The 20,961-nt window shown below is 41.0% G+C and overlaps 1 protein-coding gene across 1 annotated transcript in view; it reads left to right on the top strand.

The window, feature by feature from the left end:
- The window catches only part of LOC308288920 (leucine zipper protein 2-like), a gene marked incomplete at both ends in the record, with an annotated part of 165,027 nt that overhangs the window by 129,574 nt on the left and 14,492 nt on the right, over positions 1-20,961 (top strand). Inside the window, 2 exons of the mRNA XM_080730394.1 lie at positions 5,615-5,677; positions 11,831-11,893. Coding sequence (XP_080586520.1) covers positions 5,615-5,677; positions 11,831-11,893 — 126 coding nt within the window. The remainder of the gene's footprint in view (positions 1-5,614; positions 5,678-11,830; positions 11,894-20,961) is intronic.

Below are 20,961 nucleotides of genomic sequence, written 5' to 3'. Positions count from 1 at the left end.
AGTTGAGAGGCAGTAGTTACTGTATCAGCCAAAGGCATTCTGGGCCTACATTTTACTCTTAATTCCAAAAATAGAATTTGCATTTACATTTGCATAATTCTTAAGAGTTGTTTTCGTGGCATGGCTCTGCGGGAGGCTAGGTCAGACAGACCATGTGTTTGTCCAGTGCTTATCACATAAACCCAGACCATACAGAAATATTGTTATCATCCTATTGAATGGGGCTGTTATCACCGTCATCATCCCATAGCTACTGTATGTGATTCAATGTTAACACAGGTGATCTGTCCAAGTCCCGGAAAAGACATGCTGTGATTGGCAGTTGGGACGAATACTTTTCCCAAAATATTATTTACGACTCTGTGCCTATCGGGACACAACTCGGACGGCGCTGAATCGGCAGAATCGGACTTCGCAGATGGGCAAAATAAAGGGCAGGGGCTTTGAGCCCCCTTTGATGTCTATGTGGAACGTGCCTGGGTGCAGTGGTATTGCATAACCGGTTTTTGGGCCATGCTTTCTTAACTTGCATCGTTCCTGAATTGTGTGGTCCCACTCCCTGCAAAGGAGAGAATGCTTTTCTCTGAAGCTTTATGTTCATGTCAGGATCTCAGCAGTAGTGTTGGACAGTTTTCTTCTCTCGTTCTGAGTCACTACATCTGAATGAAAAGAACCTTTCCAGCGTTTCAAGTTCAATTTTATTTTCTGACGATGGAGCTTCAGGATCCATAAACAGCGGTGGAAGTAATGAGGTTTCCTCTCTCCTCTCTCAGCATGCAGTGTCTTTACAAACTCTGGGGGATTTCATTCACTCTTCAGAGCTCAGACAGTACTCAGCTCTTTCCACACAGTATGGAGGTTTTTGCACTGAAGGAACAACAACAACAACTACTAGTTCCTCATGTAGTGGCATTGACAGTGTGCTATATGTTAGGTGACTTTTCGAATTGTAACACAAACGGAAGCTGCAATGCTTACACCGCGAGATTGTTTCTCATAGTGATTGTTGCGGCAGCTTCCCACTGCTTCAGCAGCTCCTGCCTGCGTCCACAGTTACTGTGTTGTCTTGTAAAGAACAATGAGAATCATATTACTCTGAAAGACAAGCGTTCTGGCTGAAAGCTTTGGCTCCATTTCAACCAGTACTGATAATACTGGTTGAAATGTTCAACTTGAATGTGAGCCATTCGTTCCAGCCTATTGTTACAAGTATGTTTGAGTCCTTAAAGTCTTTAAAGGCCAGCACAGCATTATCTGTTATGGATTTGGAATCTGGCACATGGTGGCTTACATTACTTCCATCTCAGTGTTAGGAAATGTTTGTTCTGTTCTTTGATTTGATTTTTTCATTTTATGTAAAGCACTGTGTCACCTTGTTTAGATAAGTGCTCTGTATATAAAGTGCATTAGTATCATTATTGGAGTACCTGACATTGCTGTTTGTATTGCAGGCCAACAAGCTGCATGCAAAAGCTTAATTTATGTTGTACTAGGGTGTCACTCACCGAATATAGCTGATCTACAAGAATATAGCTGATCTACAAGCTCTACAAGCTTGCTCGGTGAGTGACACCGTTGTATGTTGAAGTGTAATGTTGAAGTGTAAAGTGTGAACTGTAATGAAGGCTCTCACTTACTTAGTTGACCGGTTGCCATAGTTACTCATTGAATGCTGAATCTCCATATATGGAGATAATCTCACTAAGTGTGACCTTACAAGGCCCACATTTGGACCCAGACCACCTATAACTCCATGTATGGAGATATCTAGCTGCTGACATCAGTATGACATCACACTGCTGACATCAGTATCACATCAACACAGTACACAAATGAGCATTATATAAGACCGGCATTACCTACCGACAGATCAGATGCAAGCAGCTCTCGAGGAGAGACCCCATCGCCTTCTGAACAAGTCTGGATATTTGGCCTTACAACCCAGATATAGGATCTTCAGATCCATTATCCATTAGCATTAGGGTTGACATCTCGGTTAAGTTCTTACCGGACACCACTGCGGCGGGTCCTAATCCTGGACAACCAGTCCCTTTGAGTAGTTTCTATTAATTGTATTAGGCTAAACACTTAGTTTAAACGCTGCCATACGACAGTGAATCAGGATTGCTAATGTACTCTAATGTACACAATAAGAAAATAATTACCTAAGTGAAATGGGTTGATATGATGAACTTCCTTGCTTAATGGAACATTATGCTCTTTGTATTGTGTCTTGTTACCATGGCTATCACTGGCCTATCAGACTCAGCGCTCTCTATTATAATTAGTCTTTAAATAGAGTCTTCCTGATTGCACAGTGGAATCACTTATTATACTCTGATGAAATGAAATTATCATAATTAACTCTAATTTAATTATTATTCTGTCCTGCATTTAGGATTTATCTTTTGGATGTTTCTGCTTTGTAAACCTTTAAACAGTCATGGACGTTTTCTGTCTAATGCCACGACGATTTCCTTCTCTTGACTTAGAGCATCTTTTCATATGATTGTTTATTATGAGAAGACTCCCACCTTTTATGTTTATGATGTGTCTCCCATCCAAATACTTAATGGTAGATTTTTATAGTATTAATATGACAGCAGATATGCCATCAATAAATTGATAAGATCAAAAAAGATATATAGTCCAGGCGTTTTGGGCAGTATTTTGATGGAATCGTGCACTTTATGAAAGAATAGCATGAAATTTGGCACACAGTTAGAACATGCCATATGGAACATTTTTGGCTATAGGGGCATCGGAGATTTGTCTTGGGAAATTTGTGGGGGCCAATCAAAGTTGGGCTCTCATAGACTTTACTATAGAGTAAAATAATACAAAAAATAAATATGCTTTAGGTAGCATGTGAGGGGTCAAACTAGGTATTTTTGGGGATTCTGAATCCAATGCAAACATTTGTTTTGCAGGAAAATCATTCCTTGGGCTAAAAACAGACCCCATAAAACTATGGTTTAGTGATGAGTCATCACTTTTCACAGTTTTGTGGCGGCCATTTCTCGGAAAGGAATGTTTTTCGTGCAAAACAAATGCTTGCATTGGATTCAGAATCCCAAAAAACACCTAGTTTGACCCCTCACATGCTACTTAAAGCATATTTATTTTTTGTATTATTTTCCTCTATAGTAAAGTCTATGAGAGCCCAACTTTGATTGGCTCCCACAAGTTTCCCAAGACAAATCTGCGATGCCCCTATAGCCAAAAAATTTTCATATGGCATGTTCTAACTGTGTGCCAAATTTCATGTTTCTTTCATAAAGTGCACGATTTTTGCCTGAAACGCTCGGACTAATACTAATAGAACAGAATACCATGGAACACTAGAAGATAGATTGGTTTGTCAGTCCTTCTGTCAACAACAAATCATTAATTCAATAGATTGATTGATTGCGACCGTAGGTCGCAAGTTTACTATGAAAACCGGCACATCTTGTTCGTGTATCTCTGTCTGTCTGTCTTTAGGTCCATATATGGGTTTTCCCCAGAAACCCTTTTATGCCCATATATGAAGGTCCCTGATGTCATCGATATACTGTACATCACTGGCCAGATGGCCAAGACGGACCATATCTGTGTGGCTGGTTCAGATAGGGATCTCCATGTATGGGCATAAAAAGGATTGTATGTTGTGATGTCATGGGAACCACTCTAACAGTATCCCTTTTATGCCCATATATGGAGATCCCTGATGTCATCAATATTAAGCCTATATCTCCTAACAGGACTTCATATGGGAATGCACATATATGGAGAAAGAGCCCATATCTGTGTGGCTGGTTGTTGGTCTTCGTGCTGACGAAGACCAACAAGGTCGAAACGCGTGCGTTGCTCCTGTCCAGTGAGGTAAATAAAATCATGTGAAAAGAGATTCCTTGAGTGCAGGTAACTTCTTCCCTGTCTTATGTTATTTTTAGCCGTGCACCAAAAAGACTTTATCTATATCTTGGAGTGTTGCGGGCTTTCTGCTCTGTTGCAGATATCTTTCTTTATGAGACAACTACAATAAATGTAGTGTGTGTGTGTGTGTGTGCGTGCGTGCGTGCGTGCGTGCGTGCGTGCGTGCGTGCGTGCGTGCGTGTCTGGTCATAACGGTGCTGTTCTTAAAGCAGTCATTCATGAAGGACACTGGAGGAACAGAAGTTTTGCTCTCACATTTTAAATGAAATGAAAATGAAATGAAAGCTGCTCACGGTGTCCTCTTTATTTTCAATCTCCCAACATGAGCATCACTCTTCAACGGAGGATAACACTTTGTGACGTGTGTGGCTCAGTGTAACTCCTTCTGCATCATGTGCTGTGACATAACATCATCTCTGTCGGGTGGAAACCTTGTATGTGTCCAAAACTCTTACTTTGCAGTGGAAAAAAGGCCAATGGATCCAATGTTGTAACGTATTATGCATTTATGTGTTAAACTCTCAATATGTCTTTTAATTGGTTAAATATTTATCTACTGACACACGTAACCCCAATAAAAAAAGATACAATACATACAATACAACTCTATGTTTTTTCTTCTTTTTTAAGAAAAGAAGGGAAAGCTGTTTTTGTTCTGGTTATGTCATCGACGTGTTAGGCGACCTTCCGAGTACCTCGGAAATAATTGGTGACCCATAAGCTAGCGAACAGCGCCATCCAGTGTCAAAATAAGAAACTTGTCAATGTTGTCATGTGGCAATCAATGAGTTAATTCATGAACTATGGCGGGGGTCAGCAACCTGCGGCTCTAGAGCCGCATGCGGCTCTTTAGCGCCACCCTAGTGGCTCCCTGGAGCTTTTTCAAAAATGTATGAAAATGGAAAAATGGGGGGAAATTTTTTTTTTTTGTTTCAACGATTTTTTTATTGTCATTGTCGGGCAGAAACCTTGTATCTCCAAGTTTCAAATTTGTATTTTTGTATTATTATTTTTTTTTTTTGCAAAGTAGGCCTAAAGCCCTGCTTCATCATACAAGACTGACGCACAAAGGTAGTGAAAACAGCATATCTACAAGCACACAACGCCTCGCACCGCGAGGCGTTGTGTGCTTGTAGATCGGCTGTTTTCACTAGTTTAGTTCATTTTTGTAAATGATAAATACAAAACGAAGTTTTGGACATACAAGGTTTCTACCCAACAACGACGATATGGCTTTTATAATTTTTTGCGGCTCCAGACAGATTTGTTTTGGGTTTCTTTTGGTCCAATATGGCTCTTTCAACATTTTGGGTTGCCGACCCCTGAACTATGGTGATACAAGGTTTGCGCCTGACAGCGGTGATAATGTAGAGTGAAATATGAGCTCTCCAGTGGATATCATTGTCACTCTGGGGAGGTTCTGGGGGCCACCATATGTCACTTTTAATGACAGCTGTCATTTCATTGCTACTCATCCTCACAGAGACTCTTCTTTAGACGTGAGAGGAGATGACAGCGTCTGGAAATTGATGCTCAGACTAAATTTACCTCCCTGAAATACAGAATAATCTCATTCCAGCTCATTAACTCTGCTGCGAGTGCATGCACTTGAGCATGTGTGTGTGCATTTGCGTGTTTGTGTCAGACTGTAACAGACTCCAATGACATCAACCATTCCTTTCCTTTTTTTCTCCAGAACAAGAGTCTGAAAAACAAGCTCATGTCGGGCAACAAACTTTGTGACGCGTACGCAGAAGAGGTATGAACCTGCACTGAACAATATTTCTTTGTCACTCAGTTGATTAGTTCAGTGGTTTTCAACCAATTTCATATCAAGGTATGTTGTTTATTGGGCATTTGAGCCACGGACCACCATTTGATGAGATTTAGCCTCTCGGACCCAAAATCTAGAATATTTTGTTATCGTAGGATAAGATGTTGTCCACAGTTCCATGCTGTATTGCTGTGGTGCTGTTAGGGCAGTACATTTATGCAACTATACATCAGTTTGATCAATTATATTACATGAATGCTATTTCTTGCACACGCACACTCACCTATGCGTGCACAGTGCACACGCCTTCGAGATAAGGCCATGCATACTTGAACTTACACACACACACACACACACACACACACACACACACACACACACACACACACACACACACACACACACACACACACACACACACTGAACTGATAATGGGGTGGATCTCACCCCCTCTCTCTCATCCCTGACTATAACCTGTTGATCGCATCCACTCTCAACAGAGACGCTGTCTGTATCCCCCTGAGGAAAGAAAGGACTAAAGACACACACGCACGCACATACTCACGCGACTTCTTATTGAAACACTCTCAGCACCGGGAAGAAATGGATGGATACAAACACAAGCTCTCATGTATTTTTAATTGGGAAAAGAGTGTTAGAAAGAGGGACCGCAAGGAGAAACCCCATAGATAGCTACAGCCCAGGCATCCTTAGCATTCAGCATCATGGATAGCTACAAGCCTGGACTCCTTCCCTTTCAACATCTTGGATAGCTACAACACAGTGTAACTTGACTTTCAGCACCTTGGATAGCTACAACACAGTGTAACTTGACTTTCAGCACCTTGGATAGCTACAACACAGTGTAACTTGACTTTCAGCATCTTGGATAGCTACAACACAGTGTAACTTGACTTTCAGCATCTTGGATAGCTACAACACAGTGTAACTTGACTTTCAGCACCTTGGATAGCTACAACACAGTGTAACTTGACTTTCAGCACCTTGGATAGCTACAACACAGTGTAACTTGACTTTCAGCACCTTGAATAGCTACAACACAGTGTAACTTGACTTTCAACATCTTGGATAGCTACAACACAGTGTAACTTGACTTTCAGCACCTTGGATAGCTACAACACAGTGTAACTTGACTTTCAGCACCTTGGATAGCTACAACACAGTGTAACTTGACTTTCAGCATCTTGGATAGCTACAACACAGTGTAACTTGACTTTCAGCATCTTGGATAGCTACAACACAGTGTAACTTGACTTTCAGCACCTTGGATAGCTACAACACAGTGTAACTTGACTTTCAGCATCTTGGATAGCTACAACACAGTGTAACTTGACTTTCAGCACCTTGAATAGCTACAACACAGTGTAACTTGACTTTCAGAACCTTGGATAGCTACAACACAGTGTAACTTGACTTTCAGCACCTTGGATAGCTACAACACAGTGTAACTTGACTTTCAGAACCTTGGATAGCTACAACACAGTGTAACTTGCATTTCAGCACCTTGAATAGCTACAACACAGTGTAACTTGACTTTCAACATCTTGGATAGCTACAACACAGTGTAACTTGACTTTCAGCACCTTGGATAGCTACAACACAGTGTAACTTGACTTTCAGAACCTTGGATAGCTACAACACAGTGTAACTTGCATTTCAGCACCTTGAATAGCTACAACACAGTGTAACTTGACTTTCAGCACCTTGGATAGCTACAACACAGTGTAACTTGACTTTCAGCACCTTGGATAGCTACAACACAGTGTAACTTGACTTTCAGAACCTTGGATAGCTACAACACAGTGTAACTTGCATTTCAGCACCTTGAATAGCTACAACACAGTGTAACTTGACTTTCAGCACCTTGGATAGCTACAACACAGTGTAACTTGACTTTCAGCACCTTGGATAGCTACAACACAGTGTAATTTGACTTTCAGCACCTTGGATAGCTACAACACAGTGTAACTTGACTTTCAGCACCTTGGATAGCTACAACACAGTGTAACTTGACTTTTAGCACCTTGGATAGCTACAACACAGTGTAACTTGACTTTTAGCACCTTGGATAGCTACAACACAGTGTAACTTGACTTTTAGCACCTTGGATAGCTACAACACAGTGTAACTTGACTTTCAACATCTTGGATAGCTACAACACAGTGTAACTTGACTTTCAGCACCTTGAATAGCTACAACACAGTGTAACTTGACTTTCAGCACCTTGGATAGCTACAACACAGTGTAACTTGACTTTTAGCACCTTGGATAGCTACAACACAGTGTAACTTGACTTTTAGCACCTTGGATAGCTACAACACAGTGTAACTTGACTTTTAGCACCTTGGATAGCTACAGCACAGTGTAACTTGACTTTCAGCACCTTGGATAGCTACAACACAGTGTAACTTGACTTTTAGCACCTTGGATAGCTACAACACAGTGTAACTTGACTTTCAGCACCTTGGATAGCTACAACACAGTGTAACTTGACTTTTAGCACCTTGGATAGCTACAACACAGTGTAACTTGACTTTTAGCACCTTGGATAGCTACAACACAGTGTAACTTGACTTTTAGCACCTTGGATAGCTACAACACAGTGTAACTTGACTTTCAACATCTTGGATAGCTACAACACAGTGTAACTTGACTTTCAGCACCTTGAATAGCTACAACACAGTGTAACTTGACTTTCAGCACCTTGGATAGCTACAACACAGTGTAACTTGACTTTTAGCACCTTGGATAGCTACAACACAGTGTAACTTGACTTTTAGCACCTTGGATAGCTACAACACAGTGTAACTTGACTTTTAGCACCTTGGATAGCTACAGCACAGTGTAACTTGACTTTCAGCACCTTGGATAGCTACAACACAGTGTAACTTGACTTTTAGCACCTTGGATAGCTACAGCACAGTGTAACTTGACTTTCAGCACCTTGGATAGCTACAACACAGTGTAACTTGACTTTCAGCACCTTGGATAGCTACAGCACAGTGTAACTTGACTTTCAGCACCTTGGATAGCTACAGCACAGTGTAACTTGACTTTCAGCACCTTGGATAGCTACAACACAGTGTAACTTGACTTTTAGCACCTTGGATAGCTACAACACAGTGTAACTTGACTTTCAGCACCTTGGATAGCTACAACACAGTGTAACTTGACTTTCAGCACCTTGGATAGCTACAGCACAGTGTAACTTGACTTTCAGCACCTTGGATAGCTACAGCACAGTGTAACTTGACTTTCAGCACCTTGGATAGCTACAACACAGTGTAACTTGACTTTTAGCACCTTGGATAGCTACAGCACAGTGTAACTTGACTTTTAGCACCTTGGATAGCTACAGCACAGTGTAACTTGACTTTTAGCACCTTGGATAGCTACAGCACAGTGTAACTTGACTTTCTGCACCTTGGATAGCTACAGCACAGTGTAACTTGACTTTTAGCACCTTGGATAGCTACAGCACAGTGTAACTTGACTTTTAGCACCTTGGATAGCTACAGCACAGTGTAACTTGACTTTTAGCACCTTGGATAGCTACAACACAGTGTAACTTGACTTTCAGCACCTTGGATAGCTACAGCACAGTGTAACTTGACTTTTAGCACCTTGGATAGCTACAGCACAGTGTAACTTGACTTTTAGCACCTTGGATAGCTACAGCACAGTGTAACTTGACTTTTAGCACCTTGGATAGCTACAAGACAGGCTGCTTGACTTTCAGCACCTTGGATAGCTACAAGACAGGGCAGCTTGACTTTCAGAACCTTGGATAGCTACAACCCAGTACTCCATCCCTTTCAGCACCATAGCTATAGTCGGGGATCCACATGCCCAAAAGCTCAAGGAATAAGGTTGAACCTGTGATGTTCTGCCGCACTTTTTATTTCAGTTTTATCTATTAGTTTGCTCATTAAGGTACACAGAATGAGAGGCCTGCTCTGCTGGAAACATCGCGAAAAAAAGTTATGGCCATTTGTATATTCACTGTCCCACTGACTCAAGTAGCATGTGAGGGATCAAACTGGAGGGTTGTCATGATTCTGAATCCATTGCAAGCATTTGTTTTGCACAAAAAACATTCCTTGGGCTAGAAAACGGACCAACAAAAGTATGAAAAGTGATGATTCATCACTGTGATGACTGTGAAAAGTGATGACTCATCACTTTTCACACTTTTGTTGGTCCGTTTTCTAGCCCAAGGAATTTTTTTTGTGCAAAACAAAAGCTTGCGATGGATTCAGAATCATGAAAACCCTCCAGTTTGACCCCTCACATGCTACTAAAAGCAGACTTTTTTTCTTTTTTAAATATTTCTAGTGGAGTCAATGGGACAGTGAATATATATGGCCATAACTATTTTTCGCGATGTTTCCGGCAGAGCAGGCCTCTCATTCTGTGGACCTTAATGACCAAACTAATAGATAAAACAGAAATAAAAAGTGCGGCAGAACATCACAGGTCCCCTCCCATTTTGAGGGACTGGATCCCCGGCTACTAGTAGCTACCCAGGACTTATCAAAGCAGATCGGACACCAAATTGGAATTGGAATGCTTTTATATGAAATTATTACATTTACATGCAATGTCATATACAAGTTCTGTGAGCCTGTAGGTTGTGAATAAAAAAGCTACGTATCAGGAAAAGCTCCAATGTGTTGATGCAAAACGGAGGGGGGAAATATTTAACTTTCTGACCTGTGCTCAACAAAACATAATTAATGATCCCAGTTCTAATATATGACATGTTGTCCACTGTGAGGTTTAAAGCAACATCAATATTTATTTAACCTGTAGAGTTTTATGAAGTGCCTCTTGGACTCAATTTGTGAATTCACTCTACGTGGCCCGTCTTGGAACATTAACCCATTTAGGGCCTAGAATTATTGACTGCTTTAACCAGTGAAAAATAGCAGATATACAAGCTCACAGCGCGGCACCGAGTGCCGCGCTGCGAGCTTGTAGATCTGCTATTTTTTGAAAAAGTCATGAAAATGTGTGCAAATCTTTGAATATATGTATTTTCAAAGCGAAAATGTGTGCAAATCTTTGAATATATGTATTTTCAAAACGAACGGTTGTAACTCAAATTTTGCTTCTGGGTGGTCCCTGGAACTAGATATTTTGAGATGCGGGTCCGTGGCCAAATAAATATCATTTTGGGGGTCACATGAAAAGGTTTGAGAACCACTGACATAGTAGTCTCTCAAGAACAGACTAACTGAGCTCCAGTTAAGTGAAAAGGACCTTTTCTTTGACGATGGCTAAGCCAGATTGCTGACATAGAAACATAGGTTTTTTCCAAAAATCTTAGAAGGATTCAAAAGACACTTATAGAATCGGGTCAAAATTCTAATTTTCACGATTTTTCAAAAATAGCAGATCTACAAGCTCGCAGCGCGGCACTCGGTGCCGCGCTGTGAGCTTGTATATCTGCTATTTTTTTATATTTAAAGCATAAAATATTGCGTCATAATGTGTTCAGGTCTAAATGGGTTAAAATACTTTGGTAAAGTGAGTAACAAGATAAAGAGTATCATAAAGTGCTTGTAAACACAACATCATATTAGGGCCCCCATAAAAGATTTGTGTTAAAATTGTTCACATTTCAAGATATTTTAAAAAATAGCAGATCTACAAGCTCAACGCATTGAAAGCTGGTAGATCTGCTATTTTCACTTTGCTGATCATACAGTATATAGGCTTAAAGTTGTTAAACTGATTTTTATACTATGTTAACTAATTCCACTGGGGACCCCCTAGAACCCCCTCAATGGCCGCTGGGGGTCCCTGGACCCCATTTTGCAAATCACTTTTTTTTTTGTAGTGGGGGACTGAGCATTCCACTCGGGACAGTGGGCAGAAAGCCAGTGCATAGCAGCATCATTGTGTGGGCTTCTCAGTTCAGTGAAGGGGACAATTTGATATTTTCTTTTCCTCCGTTGTTCCTTTTCCTTTAAGCCACAGCTTGGCCCATTGCAGGGAACTCTCCCCAAAAGGCCTCTTCTGCGGTGGCTGGCAGAATCCTGCTACGTGATCTAAAACCAATTTCACTATTTGAATAAGCTAACACTTATTTCTCCTCTTATCTTCCTCCTGCAGTCCAAAAGAATCCAGGCTCAACTGAAAGAACTGCGCTATGGGAAAAAGGATTTAATTTTTAAGGTAAGCTCCAACTGAAGGTGGGTGGTCTTTGTAACAGTTCCAGACTGGAGCTAAACAGGTGCCAGGACCACCTGGATAGAATGATCCCATCAGTGCTACTTACTTAATTCATTCACACCATTACAACAAACATGGATCCAAGATGGCGCCACGTACGGCTGCTTCGTCTTGCGCTCCTCATAGCCAATGCAGTTTTTTACTTTTTTTATGTATTTTATATATTTCTTCACTGCCGCTACTTTAGTGAGCTATGACAGAGTCTCACTTTTGAGTCTAAGAGACTCCTTGGTCGTGCAACAAAAAACGGAGTTTAGTACTGGGACAAATCACTGGAAGGAGCCGAGTATGCACAGACCAGAGCGTCGGGTTGCCTGGTAACAAAGGCCCGCTGTAGACGAACGCGCAGACGGGGGAAGAGAGCCGGCCTGCAGGCTCGTATCGACCAGACAAAACACCTCTTCAGAGCATTCTTTTATCCAACGTCAACTCCCTGGGTAATAAAATAGATTTACACCACGCTAGGATACAACAAGGAAACAAAGTAATGCAACGTGATTTGCTTGACGGAAACGCACCTAAAGCCACTCGACTCAGTAACACCACCCGCTGGTTTTTCCATGTTTCTTATGGACAGAGATAAATAATGGAATAACGGACAAATCAAAAGGTGGGGGAGTGTGTTTTATGATTAATGACAATTGGTGTAGTGAGAACTCTGCTATGTGCATGAGCTGCAGTCATTTTGCTCTCCAGACCTAGAATTCCTTGCACTGCTCTGTAGACCATACTTTTTTGCAGCGAGAATCTTCAGCTGTAATATTATTCGCTGTGTACATCCACCTAAAGCTGACTCTGAGCTTTTTTCCCCTTTTGTTACTGACAATTCGCTATGCATAGTACTGTGTTCTATTCGTCTTTTTCAATCAATCTTCAATCAATCAAAATATTTTGCCTATAATGACATTCTCAAATGAATTTCCTAATCTGAAACATTTAATTGATGTTATGTGTGTACAGTATGGGTGTGAAATATCAGCTCACATGATAGAATAGATACTTTACTGCACAACACAATTTCTATTGTAAGGACTAAGTGCTCTTGTATCTCAACTCTGCTATAATTGTTAATGGCATTTACAAGCTCAGAGGCTGACCTTTAGGTTGTTGTTTGCATTGCTGAAGTTGACAAATGTCAGTTGACATTTCTGCCACAATACCCAGTAACAGTCATTTCATAAATGTACCATTCGATCCCTCAAACCCATCATTTATAAAGCCCTTTGTCTAAAGGTGACAGAAATGAATACAAACTGTCTCATTCCTCATCTGGCTTTTTATGCTGCTTGTGCAACGGCTGAATATATTGTTGTTATTGTGGGCTCGCCTATAAGGCGAGCACACTTTAGATATTGTCATTATTTATCTATCAGTCAGTCAGTCAGACAGACAGACAGTAGACGGGAACTTCGGTTCCTTTCTACTCCTACATACTTAGTGAGAAAATGAAAATAAAAACATCAATGTGTTCAGTTTACAGTGGCGAAGTGCGCTATTATTTTTTATAGCAATCGGCCAAATGGTGGCGCTGTAGGAAGCCTTCGAAAGTGCGATCTTTGAACAGGTATAGCTCATGCTGTGTTATACATACAGCCATGAAACCTGTATACACTTATGCGTCTCCTCATGCCGAACAACTTTTACCCTCTAACTTTTGACCTCTGACCTTTAGGTCTCCCACAATTCGGAATTATATGAAAAACAGTAAAAATCTATCTCCTCCTGGGATTTTCGCGTCAAGTGAACAAAACTTTTTTCACATGAACTTTGGACCAATACGGTCAGATTGATCAACCAGATTTTTTTTAAAGTGAAATATAATTTTTTAATAGTTCAATCAATATTGCGGTTTTATGCAAATTATTCTTCGGCCTCTAAATCATACATGCAAAGTTACACGTTCATGGCATTTGGCAAAGATGTGGAGGGTTAGTCAAAGTATCACTGAAACCAATTTTATTCCAATCGGCCAAAGGGGGGCGCTATACGAAGCGTCTGAAAATTCAAACTTCAAACGGGCATAAGTCATGACTCGTTTCGTTTGAAGACATGCAACTTGTTACACGCGTGCTTTGACTCAAGCGGAAGACATCTGTGTCGTTGTTAAGTAAGCTCCGCCCTTCAATTTTCCGCCATTTGAGCAGTTTGTAAAACGCGTAAACCCGCTTTTATTCTGGAATTTTCGCGTCACGTGCACAAAACTTTTTTTACGTGAACTTTGGACCGATATCTAAAGATCTGTCAGATCGGATTTCTTTAACATTGAAACATGCTTTTTTAAATAATTCAAACAATATTGCATTTTTATGCAAATTATTCTTCTGCCTCTAAAACATACATGCAAAGTCACATTTTCATGACAAAATAGTGTAGAGGGTTAGTTCAAATATCACTGAAACCAATCTTACCCCAAATGGCCAAAGGGGGGCGCTATATAATTTTGAGCAGTTTGTAAAACGCTTAAACCCGTTTTTATTCTAGGATTTTTTTTGCAATTTGCATGAAACATTCTACACGCAATCTAAGGACCTTTATCTAACATGCCTATGAAGTGCACACAACAAAAATTATAAAATAATAATAATAAATATAGCTGCAAGCAGCGATAAAGTGGCCAAAGCCAAAAACACCTCAAATCATGAACACAGCCTGGGATGTGCGTGAAATCTTGCAAGCACATTCCCAATAGGTCAAGGAACAGATACCAACCTTCTCACATTGGCCTGTTATAGCGCCACCAGCGGGTCAACTTTTGCACAACACATTTTTGGAACAAAATGGACCAATCTTTGACGTCAGTAACGTCAAAGAGAGCACTGCCTGCGATCTTGACATTTTGTGCTTTTATAGCCATTGTTTTCCGGCTTGAAGCGAGCCCACAATTGTTTCGAAGGAACAATATTTTTCTAGTATAGAATATATTGTTGTTATATAGAATATATTGTTCCAGGGAATTCATTTCTTATTGTATTTATGGCCTGTGGATGATTGATGCGTTGACTTCTGGTGTCACTGGCTGTATATCCTTTATCACTAAATCCAGGCTTTGATCTGTAAGAAGAAAAAAAAAACTGAGTGGGGGGACATTTACTTAATCACTAAAGCACCATGTCTTCCTATGACAAATAGCTAAACATAGCCGATCTACAACTTCTCAACGCATTGCAATATGAATGATACATTGTGAGCCTGTAGATCAGCTATCTTACCTACTTTATAATAATAATAATAATAATAATAAAAAATACAAATTAAAAAAATATATATCCACGAGTTTCCAACGCCCCATAGTGCATTGCGCTAACGTCTGCATCGAGTTTCCGCCGCCGATTTACAAGCTCACAACGGGTTGCATCTGCGACGCGACGTGAGCTTGTATGTCTGCTGTTAAACCCGGAAGTTTGGTCCTGATAGTCTCCAGTAAACCGCCGGGGAAACTTGTGGATATGAAAAGAAAATACTAAAATAAGAACGCCAGGATTAATGTGAGAAAGGTAGGATAATTGATTTCACATAAGTTTCAGTTTCAGTTTTCATGTAGGTGACAGGCGGGGGCCTTCCTCCAATCATGATCAAGTTGGGGAGGACCTTGGTGTGCGCAAGGCCCGCCCCACTCGACCATGATTGGAGAAAGGCCCACTCTATCCTGAATGGAGGAAAACCTGATACCCAACAGTTTAGGTGGAGCAACTGAAACTGCATCTTTTCTCCACACAGAGATAAGGCTGAAGTCCAAATATGGACCAAACACACTATAGTAACTAGTACTATCAGAACATAGACCCATTTTGTTATTATTATTATTTTTGTATTATTTAAATGAAATCACTTACCCTACCTTTAAGATACTGTTTTTTTATTAAATTGTTGGATAAATGTTTTTTTCTCTGTCTGAGGGAACGGTATCATTGAGTCAGAGCCTCAGAAAGAGGAAAGCGGTGTTGAAATAACCAGTGGAGGAGAGAGAACAGTTATAGAGTCATTTAAGATGTGATGACGATGCCATCAGCCTTGCACTGCAGAAAATTATTTAGAAAAAGATAGTTTTGCTGCAGCAGGTATAAAAGCAGTGAGCATGAGATAAAGGCTGTGCTTCGGTCTCAGTACTCAAACCCACGCAGTCTCACCACACTGTAACACTGGGAGAAGAAGGTTGTTTCTCATTGTCAAGCTCAGTCAAAACAATACAAACTCTGGAGACATGTTTCTGTGTCATATTTCTCCTGTGAGACATTTGGCAGTGACTGCATTCAGAGACTGGAGCGTCCATTTCACACTTTACAGCCTTTGGTAGTGCCACTTCATAATTCGCCCGTAGCACCAATTCTTCCCATCTGACAAAAAACATGACTATTTTGGCAGAAAAGGTATATGGTTTGAAACTTATTACGGCTCATTATGCCAATCTTATTACCATTTAAATTACATTATCACAGTAGCATGGGGATGGCAGTTGCTCAGGGGTAAATTGTCTGTCTTAGAACACGGAGGGTTCCCAGTTCCCCAGAGTTAAGCCCTTTGCACACAGGCGCGTTTAACCGCACGGATAAAACGGACAATATAATTTTTTGAAAAGAAAACAATGATTCTCTATGACCTCATGCACACCGGCTCCGAATTAGCCGTGCGACGAGTGGCTGCCGCCGTGCGTTTTTTTCTCGATCGAACCCAGTTCGATTCGTGCGTCTTGTCACATGCGGTAAAAAACTCATCACTCCTTTTATGACTCCTTTTTGGATCCGCAGCGCCGATTCCGCACAGCATTGCACACCAAATCCAATGCGTTTTATTCATACAGCAAACGGAAGAAACGCAACTGTCCCTGTGTGCAAAGGGCTTTAGTGTTGATGTGTCCTTGAGCAAGACTATGAACCCCTAATGGCTCCTGATGAGCAGGTTGGTGCCTTCGTTTTCCTCTGCTGTCGGTGTATCAGTGTGTGTGTGTGTGTGTGTGTGTGTGTGTGTGTGTGTGTGTGTGTGTGTGTGTGTGTGTGTGTGTGTGTGTGTGTGTGTGTGTGTGTGTGTGTGTGTGTGTGTGTGTGTGTGTGAATGGGTGAATACATGTAATGCACAATCTCTGTAAAGCGCCTTGGATAAACCATTTACCGTTTACCTAGAATAGCCTTTAACAGTGTATATTATATTTAACCCTTCGCTGACTGAGGTGGTCAATGAAGTATATAGGACTGAAGTGGTAAAAAAATAAGAAACTAATATTTCAGGGATCTCATAACTAGGGATGGAGCTCGTAAATTTGTATGGATAATGAGCACCTTATTGAACCTGTTTATTGAGCCGGGCTTTTATCGAGCCCACTATTGAGCGTTTTCGAATATTTTGAGGAAAGGCGTGAGATGACAAATTCTGAACAGAACTGGTATTTTTATTTATTGGCTTGTGGTGACTGTGAGTTTGTGGCTGACCATCATCTTATGAAGATGACAATTGACAAAAGTAAAAAAAATATTATCATTAAATACTGTATCATTAAAAGAACCATTCATTAAGTAAGGGATAATGAATGGCTCCTTGGTGAATGACGATATATATATCGTCATTCACCAAGGAGCCATTCGTTATCCCGCTTATTACCCGGCTACAAAATAAAATTAATAATTTGACTCAAAACTAAAAACAAAACAAAGTATTTCCTTGTTTACAGACGGCTGGAAGAGTTCCACAAGTGTCGCGCTGGGCGTCCCCCTAGTGCGACACGGTCGCCTTGGAAAACAAGGAAGTGCTGAATCCATTTTCTGATACTGTGTCGTCTATTTCTCGCTTAAAATATTTTTTAAAACATTCTTGAGAGCAACGTTTAGTTGTAAATGTCGCTGTGTCTTTGTTTACATGGCTGACATGTTGGATACAGCACAAGATTCACGCAGTGCAGCTTGACTGCAGCAGGTGCTCTGAGTCTTTGATTAGGCAGCGGTCTGTTATAGAGCGGAGCGTTCTGTTATCGGGGAATATCAGACCTCTGATTTCAGCTATTGACCAATCAGAATCAAGCATTCAAAAAAGCCGGGTAATAATGTGAAATAAGTGTTAAATGGCTTTATATTATGAACAGTACTGTAATCATTTCTGATTGTTTAAACATGGCGTCATGGGCCGCTAAGCTAGATAACAGGCTTGAAAAGCCCAACGCTTATTGATACTCAATACATTTGTTATCGAGTTTGTAGTGGACCCTCGTTTCAAGCTCCATCCCTACTCATAACAGGCAATGATCAGTCATTTCATGCACATCGATGTGCATACAAAAAAATCCAGACAATCCAACCCGCTCTGAGCGGGTGGGCGCGAGCGGGGGAGAGACAATTTTTTAACATTACCAAGACCGCTTGTCAGATTGACCGCGCCTCCCTGCCTGCCTGCCCGCTCGCCTGTCATTGAAAATGAATTACCGGCACGTCAATCGCTCCTCGTCTGAAAAGACATTTAGAAGGGATTCAGAGCAGAGGAAAAAAACAGGAGGTTTGACTTTGACACGCTGGTGTGGAAGACACACTGTGAGGGCCAGTAGACTCAGGACCCACGTGGCTGGACACCCGACACAATGACCTTGTGATGATGCTGGGTGCAGTGGTGGAAAAAGTACTCACATGTTTTACTTAGGTAAAAGTATCAACGTCTGCCCACCAGTATCATTTTCAATGCCTCTATTAATACCTTTTGCAGGGTAGTCGAACAAGACATAATGAAGAAAATTAATCAGCCTTTTCATGTCAATAAAAACCAAACGGACAATGAAAAGACGGCATTGAATGAACTGATTAATGATAAGAACATTGTAATCAAATCGGCAGACAAAGATGGGGGGATTTGTATTCAAGACAAAGACAAATATGAAGCAGAGATTATGTCTCAATAGTCTAATACTATTTTATTTATGGGTCGGAAACACTCGGCTCCGCCTCGTGTTTCCCAACGCCTCTCAGCCGGTAACCACTCGCCTCTTGTGGCTTATTGCTTTATTAAGGTACCAAAAGTAAAAGTACTAATTATGCAGAATGTCCCATTTCACGTCTTCAAATGTATAAAAATGATTTTGAAAATAGCAGATCTACAAGCTTGTAGATAGGCTATTTTCAAATGGTTGAAATGTACCGTTTATAAGGCTGAAGTCGTTAATGTATGTTTAGTAATAATAATCTAAATCTACAAAGTAACTAGTATGTTGTCAAATAAATGTAGTGGAGTAAAAGTACAATATTTTCCTCTGAGATCGGCGTGGCACGCAGATATTCTCTCCTGACATGAAAACGCCCCCTTCCCATTGAAATGCATTGGCGGAACGTGGATTCCACTCTCATAGGTACTTTGGTGTGGGTGCAGCCTAATGCAAAGGTTCCCAAACTGTTTGGCCCTGGGCCCAAAATAGACATTTCATGCACTACTGCCCTTTGTTGTAGTAAGACATTTACTCATGACTCATAAAAATGTGCCCGCCACCCACACATGAGTCCCGACCCACTGTTTGTGAAATATTGTAAGGAGTAAAGCTGGTCGATGAAAGTCCCACGCTTCCTTGATCCAACACCTACAGGCTGGCACTCACCCACTGATCCAACACCTACTGTACAGGCTGGCACTCACCCACTGATCCAACACCTACTGTACAGGCCAGCACTCACCCATCACCCCTCAACACTCCGCCCAAGTGTCTATGAGCAAGGCACTGCTCCAGTGGAGCTGCTCAGTGGATAATAGCATCAGAATGTGTGTGCATGTGAGTGAAGCAGGGAGCTGCTGAAAAGGAGAAACACACACACGCACGCACGCACGCACGCACGCACGCACACACACACACACACACACACACACACACGCCCTCTCTTCTGGTCCAGTTTAGAAGAAAAACTGAGAAGGCTATTTTTGATGATAAATATTTAAAGGCCACTCTAGTTTTTTCTTGAAAGTTCGCCCTCATTCAAAAAAGACCCGTAACACATTATTAACTATAAGTATCTAAATCCTTCTGTTAGACCAACACAAGTAACACCACACTGACTCACTGCTATGTTCTCTACTCGATATCTACTCCAAACATCAGAAGCTTTCATAGCTGCTTTTATTGCTGATGATTCAACTGTTATCCCACGGCTGAAACACTTTCAGCCAATTCTCTCAGCCAAATTACAGGACAGGGACTCTGAAGCCAATGAATGAGTGCCAGTTCCTAATGATATAGCAGCCGCGTCTTTGAAATATGTAAATTAAACATCCCTCTATCCTTTTCTAATTGCACTGCCATATGCACACACACAGGGAAGAGGCTTTTGTTGACCTGTCAGTATCCTCATAGTCCTTATCTCCCTGAAAGTAATTCAGGTCAGAGAGCAATGAATACTTACTGCCTCTCAGTTGCCATTTGCCACAGAGACACTACAGTATGTACAAGCCTTTGTGCTTGTGATTAAAGAACTCCTCACATTTAATTCCCTTGGATTCCCTCTGGAGCTGCAGTCTGACAGCTACCAATGGCTCTCTGAGATTCGCCTCAAATTCCCTGGAATGGAAAAAGATCTGATGCTTCTCTGTCCTGGAAGACTGTTGCCTCGTCCTTGACTGTAACCGTCAAGTACTGTACTTGAGTGCAATTTTAACCCTACTTTTACTTTTACTCCACTGCAAATATTTGAAAACTTTAGTTACTAATTACTTTGTAGATTTGTATTATTATTACAAGACATTGGCCACTTCAGCCCTACCGGTATATACATTTTGGCGATTTAACACATTGTGAGATTGTAGATCTGCTCTTTTCAAAAAGATCTTTGGACATTTTATACATTTGGAAACTTGTGAACTGGGACTTTCTGCATAATCAGTACTTTCTACTTTTGCTACTTTGAGTACATTTTAATGCCAATACGTTTGTACTTTCACTCACCTTTACTTGTAACAGAGTATTTCTACATTGCAGTATTGATACTGCAATGACTACTTTTTCCACCACTGCTAAAACTTAAATATCATTTGTGCTCCCTTGATGAGTAATACAGCAA

Source organism: Nannobrachium achirus, assembly GCF_963921795.1.
Source record: "Nannobrachium achirus genome assembly, chromosome: 7".
Lineage (NCBI taxonomy): Eukaryota > Metazoa > Chordata > Actinopteri > Myctophiformes > Myctophidae > Nannobrachium > Nannobrachium achirus.
This window is presented reverse-complemented; position numbering and strand designations above follow the sequence as displayed.